Source organism: Cenococcum geophilum (assembly GCF_001692895.1).
Source record: "Cenococcum geophilum 1.58 unplaced genomic scaffold K441scaffold_51, whole genome shotgun sequence".
NCBI classification, from domain to species: domain Eukaryota; kingdom Fungi; phylum Ascomycota; class Dothideomycetes; order Gloniales; family Gloniaceae; genus Cenococcum; species Cenococcum geophilum.
Genome location: NW_027137609.1, coordinates 938,893 through 946,271, shown reverse-complemented (window position 1 = coordinate 946,271; position 7,379 = coordinate 938,893). Strand labels below are relative to the sequence as shown.

At 44.6% G+C, this 7,379-nt stretch overlaps 1 protein-coding gene across 1 annotated transcript; it reads left to right on the top strand.

Annotated features, from left to right (window-relative positions):
* Positions 1 to 4,203: 4,203 nt before the first annotated feature.
* Positions 4,204 to 5,567, top strand: K441DRAFT_707991 (uncharacterized protein; the record flags this gene model as incomplete). The annotated part of the gene is made up of 2 exons (XM_067653754.1): positions 4,204 to 5,398; positions 5,542 to 5,567. 2 exons carry the CDS (start codon positions 4,204 to 4,206, stop codon positions 5,565 to 5,567), a joined length of 1,221 nt encoding a protein of 406 aa, XP_067499508.1.
* Positions 5,568 to 7,379: the final 1,812 nt, after the last annotated feature.

The window sequence follows — 7,379 nt, the reverse complement described above, 5'->3', positions numbered from 1 at the left end:
AGCTCTATCTATTACGGGATTTAGCAGATATATATCCGCCTAGGTAAGTGCTATAGGCTCTCCTTCCTATATAGCTTCGTCGCCACCGCCGCCGTAGCTATAGCTATAGCCGCAGCCGTAGCTAGAGCTATAGTCCTAGCTAGAGCTAAGGTCTAAGTCTCTACCTATATACTATATAAGCCGCGCGGTAAACTCTATATAGGCCCTTTAGTGTAAGTAGACTAAAGGGCTAGGAGGTAACCCCTTTATAGCAGCGCTAAATTCTAAATAGGGTAGTAGATAGCGGGCTAGTCAGTAAAAGGAGGTCTAATAGTACTCCCTACGGCTTAAGGTTATTAAGGAGATTAAGCGGGTTACGTAGGCCTAGAAGGTTAGCGAGGAAATAGCTATATAGTAGGTTAATCTACAGTAGGAGCAGGTGCAGTGCTTACTAGATTAGCTTTATAAACGGCTTTAAGCGGATAGAAAAGCTTTAAAATAGTTATATATATTATCTATATCTAACTTCTAATAAGATACTAAGGGGTCCTATTATAGCCTTCGTCTATAGCCCCCTAGGGGCTTATTTTAGTGCGATATAAGTTTAATAGGGTGCTTTGGGGTACTTATATAATGGCGGCGCGCAACTTAAAACGCGAATATCTCCATTAACCTACGGCCGATTCTTACCATTCTAGTATAAATAAAAAGCGCTTAGTAGGCTCTACGCATAGCGCTTAACAGGTATTAAGAGTGCGGTGTCGCTAGCGATTAAAAATTAACTATGGACATACTATTAGTATTCGAGGCTTGGCTAATTGTCGGTCAGTGAAAAAATTACGTGTTTAGCTAGCCACCTATAGGATATTCGCGTATGTCCACAGCGCCACTAGCGCCAAGCTGTGGATATACGCGTATTAAGAGCCGCCTGCTAATCGAGCCGCTGATCGACGCCGACTATAGGGTAATTAGGGCCATTAGGGCCCAAATATATATAGAAAAGTCCTCCCTACGTAATCCTCAATCGCGGCAGCACGTCTGCTATTATACCTACTATATAAGATGGCGCTAACTAGCCGCGTAGAGATTAATATCGCTAATAATACCGAATTACGCGCTAACGCGTAGCATGTCCTTACCCTTACGCGTAACGCTAGGCCTAAGAATATATCTTTAGCGTATAACCTAAAGCAGAAAGAGTTTAAGGTAAAAAGGGCATAGTTTCCCCCTTTTACTAAAAGCATCGCGCCTTACGGCTAATATGTCGTCCAGCTCTAGGCCTTCTATAAATAAAAGTAGTACTATAACAGCGATACCGTTATAGAGGATAAGCTACTTTTTTTTTTCGTTAAGGAGGTTGCGGGCCAGCCCTTAAAAGGGAAGAGCTGTAAAGCCGATATTAACGTACCCTAAGAGAAGACGCGGCTCTTATGGCGGTTAGTTCGCGGCTATATTACCACTTTAATAGACCTTTATTAGATGCAGAAAGCTATAGGGATAAATAGCCACCCGTTTCCGCGAGAGGATAGCATTAAAGAGTACCTAAAGACGCTATAGTAGAGGAACGCACAACGCGAGAAAGAGCAGTTCGCTAATAAGGGTAAAGATACCCTTTTTAACGGCTATACCGAGGATAAGTTTTAAAACGTCTGCTATAAGCTCTAGGCTAGGGGCGCCGCCTTATTACTAGAGTGCTACTTTTATATACTTATTAATATCCTACTAGGCTACTATATACTTACCCACGGCGGTAATAAACGCTCCACCGAGATCTTAAATCTATTTACCTTTAAGTTTAAGGGCGAAGGCCCTATACGCTATATACCCTTAATATTTACTACACATATAGGTAAGTAGAACCAGTATAGCCGCCTTAAGACTATTAGGGCCCTACGGAATAGAAAGCCGCTCGTTTATATACTTAGTAGGCTAGCTTTCTATCTCTTATACCGCTAGGATTTTAGTATGGAGCCGTTTCTAGATTTTAGTAGGCGCTTAGTATAGTATAATATACGCCTAATTAAGAGCAGTACGAGGAACTATAAGGCGGCCCTCTTATATAACTTATAGTAAGATTAGGTTATAAAGGCCTTTTAGTATATCGGCGTCTTCTTAGAGAAGAAGACGCATATTAGGCGGAGCGCTAGCGCTAAGACGGCAGAGCTAAAGGGGGTTAGTAAGGACCAGATTCGGCACACTAGGAGGTAAAACTAAGAGCAAATAGTAGGCTATTACTTAAACTCTTTCCTATAAGAGTTTATAAGGTTAATAGTAGGACACCCCTTATAAATAGGCTGCTTTAAAATCCGCCGTATGGGTATTACGCCGCCTAATATACTGCTATTAATAATATGGCCCAAACTGGATAAATAGAAGGGCCGTTTTAGCCTATAGCCACACTAGATTAATAACCTCGCCGCTATAGGGGTTATAAACCTTCTCTTTTACCTCTATAAGGTTATTCTATAGGACTTAGTAACCCTCCACAAGATATTCCTAAGCTATCCAGTATAGAGCCACCCTATTTTTTAGCATAAGGCGTATAAAGCCTTCGCGTAGGAGCTAGAGCCCTACCTATAGGAAGAAGAGGGGAGCCCAAACTAGCTGTTAATTCTCTACTAGGCTATACCACTCCTTACTAGCTAACTAAAGGCTCTATATACCAAAAATAAGTAGATAGCTAGTGAGGTTTAAGGGCTTATTAGACTATCTAGATAAGTCCTAGTAGGCCTAGTCCTTATAGCTTTAATTACTAACATCCGGCGGCCTTATATTTTGACTAAAAGCCCCTTTAGCTATAGCTGCGGTAGTAGTAGCGGCAGTAGCTATATAGCCTTAGGGCCGGTTTACTAACCCCCTACGTCCGCCTATAAAAGCGGCCCCTTTAGTTCTATCTATTACGGGATCTAATAGATATACGTCCGCCTGGGTAAGCGCTATAGGCTCTCCTTCCTATATAGCTTTACCACTACCGCCGCCGCAGCTATAGCTGCAGTCGTAGCTATAGCTAGAGCCGTAGTCCTAGCTAGAGCTAAGGTCTAAGTCTCCACCTATATACTATATAAGCCACGCGGTAAACTCTATACGGGCTTTTTAGTGTAAGTGGACCGAAGGGCTAGGAGGTAACCCCTCCGTAGTAGCGCTAGATTCTAAATAGGGCAGTAGATAACGGGCTGGTTGGCAAAAGGAGGTCCAATAGTACTCCCTACGGCTTAAGGTTATTAAGGAGATTAAGCGGGTCGCGTAGGCCCAGAAGGTCAGTAAGGAAGTAGCTATATAGTAGGTTAATCTACGGCAGGAGCAGATATAGTACTTACTAGATTAGCTTTATAAACGGCTTTAAGCAGGTAGAAAAGCTTTAAAATAGTTATATATATTATCTATATCTGACTTCTAATAAGATACTAAGGGGTCCTATTATAGCCTTCGTCTATAGCCCCCTAGGGGCTCATTTTAGTGCGATATAAGTTTGATGGGGTGCTTTGGGGTACTCGTACGATGGCGGCGCGCAACTTAAAACGCGAATATCTCTATTAACCTACGGCCGATTCTTACCATTCTAGTGCGAGTAGAAAGCGCTTAGCAGGCTCTACGCATAGCGCTCGACAGGTGTTGAGAGTGCGGTGTCGCTAGCGATCAAAAATCGACTGTGGATATGGGGTAATATTGAAAACCACGCTGATCCCGAATGGCAGCTCACGAAACCGCACTATTCTACCTTCCGTAGCGTGTCTGTTTCTTCCGACCATTCCGCAAGCTGAAAAGCTAATTAATTTACGTAACGTACTCGCCGGTTCTATCTAGCCGCTACACTGTTGTCTGGACCGCACCAGTACTGATGGGCTGAGACGCGGCAATAGTACTGCTACCAACAGTTGTACCTCCCCCTGCACCCTGTTTCACCACTGAAACCTGTAAAACCTGACCTGCGGCATTGAAAATGATATTGACCAGCGCATTAAGAGGCGAGTATGAATACGTTATCTGAACGTCACCGTTTGATAGAGTCTTGCTTATGCCCGTGTCCGTCATGTTGGTCAGATGCTTCCTGCCGCACAAGCAAAGGAAGGAATCAGGCTAGATAAAAGCTGCTCATTAAGATGGCGGATTTTCGTCGCTATCTCTCCAGGCCCTGGACTTTCATCTCCCGCAAGATTGAAGCCTAGCTGCAATTACTTTTAGCTCCTCTATCGTGTCTCTAGATCGCCTGGTTTAACTTCAACGATGGCATCTACTACCATAGCCGAGATCTCTCGCCTAGATCTTCAAGACCTCAGTACTCCTCCTGTGGCGTCAATCACTGGCGTCAAGCACCTGTCCTCCTACAACTGGATTGAGGCACCCACGCCCACCATTGCTGTCCCGGGCAGTCCACCTCTTTGGTCCGCTCCAAGATTTCCTCGACAGCTGAAAAAGGACTCTGGCCTCATCTACATCGCCCAAAATGCAGCTCGCCATCCGGACAGTCCGCTTGAACCCCTATTTCGCGCGTTGTACATCGCAAATCCTTTATTCGACATCCGCTCGATTGATGTCGTAACCGACCGAAACAATATCCGTAAACTCCTTTCATTTATCAACCCCGGCTCAACTAGAAACGGACTCGAAACATTCACCATCAATATCGAGGTTACAAAAAACACTGCGATATTCTCTCGCGAGGAGACCGCGACCCACGAGTTTATCGGACCACATGAATTCAGGGGCTTTGGTCACGAATTTGAGAAGGTATACACTACTAGCCAGATCAGCGGCAGCACTGGACATCACAGAATTATCTCATACCGCTTCGGTGATTTGAGCTTCATCGTCCGCCATGAAACGGACGGATATGTAGATGCTGATACAAGGATACCTTCTTCCAATAGCAAAGAGCCAGAAAATGACAGTCTCTCCAGCATGCTGGGATCCCTGTCTCTATCCCCGACCAACAGGCCCCCTAATACCACTCCTAATACCACTCTTGCTGGGTCCAAATTGACAATTAAAGAAGAAGGCCGGGTGGTACCGATCGGGTCAACCCTTGAAATCAAAACACGTGTCTTCCATAAGCCTCTTAAGATTCAGGAGGTCGCACCGCAGCTCTGGGTATCTCAAACCCCTAAGCTCGTGCGAGCTTACCACCACAAGGGTACGTTTCAGGGACCAGAAATTGAAGATGTAGCGGCTGAGATCAGGAGATGGGAGGGAGGCAACCAGAGGGATCTGAGGAAATTAGCTGCACTGATTAGCAAAATCCTCAATGTGGTGAAGGGATGTGGTGGAAATGCTATCGTCAAATATGATGAAAAGAGGGATAAATTGGTAGTTCGGAAGGTTGACAGAAAAAAGATGCTGCCAAAGGACTTGTATTCCAAATGGGACGATAAGGACAATTCCGAAGCGGAGACTAATACGGATCATGACGCAGGAGCTGAGAGTGCTGTAAAGCCTGTCGACAGAGTGGAGACAAAAGCAGATGGCAAGAGCATTGTATTTGGTCCAGGGGACACGAAGGGCAAACGTGAAAGCGCAGCGACCTGCCAATAGTCTTAACTAGTAGGCATGCTGTAAGCTTTGCAGTGTGTGGAATTGAACGAGCAACTTGATTGTAAATCTATGGAAATCAAGTGGTATAAATACATGAAAATAGACCCCTAACTCCGAAGCCCATAACTCATTTCCAACGTATCTGAGACATACGAGGGTAGTGCTGACGCAGGTGAAACAGGGTAATATGCAAGGTCCGGTAGTCGGTTACACATGCCATTTATCGTGTAAGAACAGTCTGTTTGTACAGTCAAATCTCCTTAACACGATATTGGGTATATAACGATATCATTTATATTACGATTTGCACCCTTGATTAATACTTTTTTGGTGTAATATTACGATAATCTGACTTTTTACGATATCGTTAAGCACTTACCACCAATATCGGTATAACCAGTAGAGGATTTGTGTGGGAGAGGGCCCTATTTGGTGGACGTCCTAATCCTTTTTAGGTATTAAGCTCCTCTTTTTCCTGCTTATTCACCCAACGCGTGGCTCTTGATATAACGATACCATTAGTATTACGATACGCTTGGCCGAACGAACGGTATCGTACTAAGGAGATTTGACTGTAGTCGATTGCTCTATCCTAAACGGTGAAACCCTGGAAATCATGGGGGATCACCCCGAATACAGTATCTCTGGTCGACCACCGTGTCCTTGGCGTGCGCCTCACTTTTCTGAGAGTCCTTAGGAGGAGACGGGTAGAGTGCTTGCCAAGAGTTGCAGCAAGGACCGTGCGTCGAGAATTTCTGGAATGCAAAAAGCGGAAGCCGATCCTGCCAGCGACTGTACAGTGGGTGACTCGTAAGAGGCGGTACCGGGTGCAGTAGTGCCCCATGACTATAATTTCCACGCATTATCACATCTCGAAAACAAATTCAGCGGCATCTGCGTCCTTGAGAGAATTTCGCTAAGTACACAGTTGACAGTTTGATTGATGGGGCTGGCCGGGGATTCCGGAAATGAGGAAAGGAGAACAGCGGCCGTGGAAGGGCAAGGAGGGGAAAGGATAGGCGCGACAACGCAGAAATCATAGGCAAGGAAGTCCAACGCTAGAAGACGTGTCGACCGGGAGGAATTGTATTGGCAAGGGAGATTTTTATGGAGATAAATGAGATCTGTCCTTGACCAGGCATTAAAATAATATATTGAAATATACCCTCCGTAAGAGAAGAACGGCAACCAAGCGCAAATAACATACTAGAGACCATCTGTGTTTGGATAAGTGGCAGGTATTCTTCTTAGTTGCTGTGCCATGAATTTCCCCAAAGAGCGGATTGCGGGGGTACGGTACTGTCAAGGATGAAAGCTTGATTCCACGAAACAGACCGGGAAAGTTTAAACCAAGTTCTTTGACCTCGACTCCAGTAAAAATTCCCCATCACATTGAGCGCATGCATGAGAATCAAGATTTGAGAGGGAGAAATGAGTGCGGGTGACCATACATGCAGAGCAAATATTGAATTAACAGCCTCTGAATCCGACATATCATGTTTTGGGTAAAACCGTAGAACGATAGCGCGAACCAGGTTTTCTGACTAGCTTAGGGGTAGTTACACAGGGGCTACTGCGGATGTGGATTATTATTTCGCCGGGAGATCAAGATCGGTGATGGACCGGAAATATTGGGAAGATGACTGCGTGGGAGTTCTCTATATATTGTTCTACGCAGCGTACCTGGCAATTGAGCCAGTTACTCGCTTACTGTACCTTTTGTGGGTTTGTCTGGCCCAGGTGGCGTAGACGCTGTCGCCTTACAAGTATACTAATTAAACTTACTATAAATTCAGCTTTATTTAATATAAAAGTTAATTCCTATAATTAAATAATTAAATAAATATCTTTTTATAGCTAAAAAAACATAG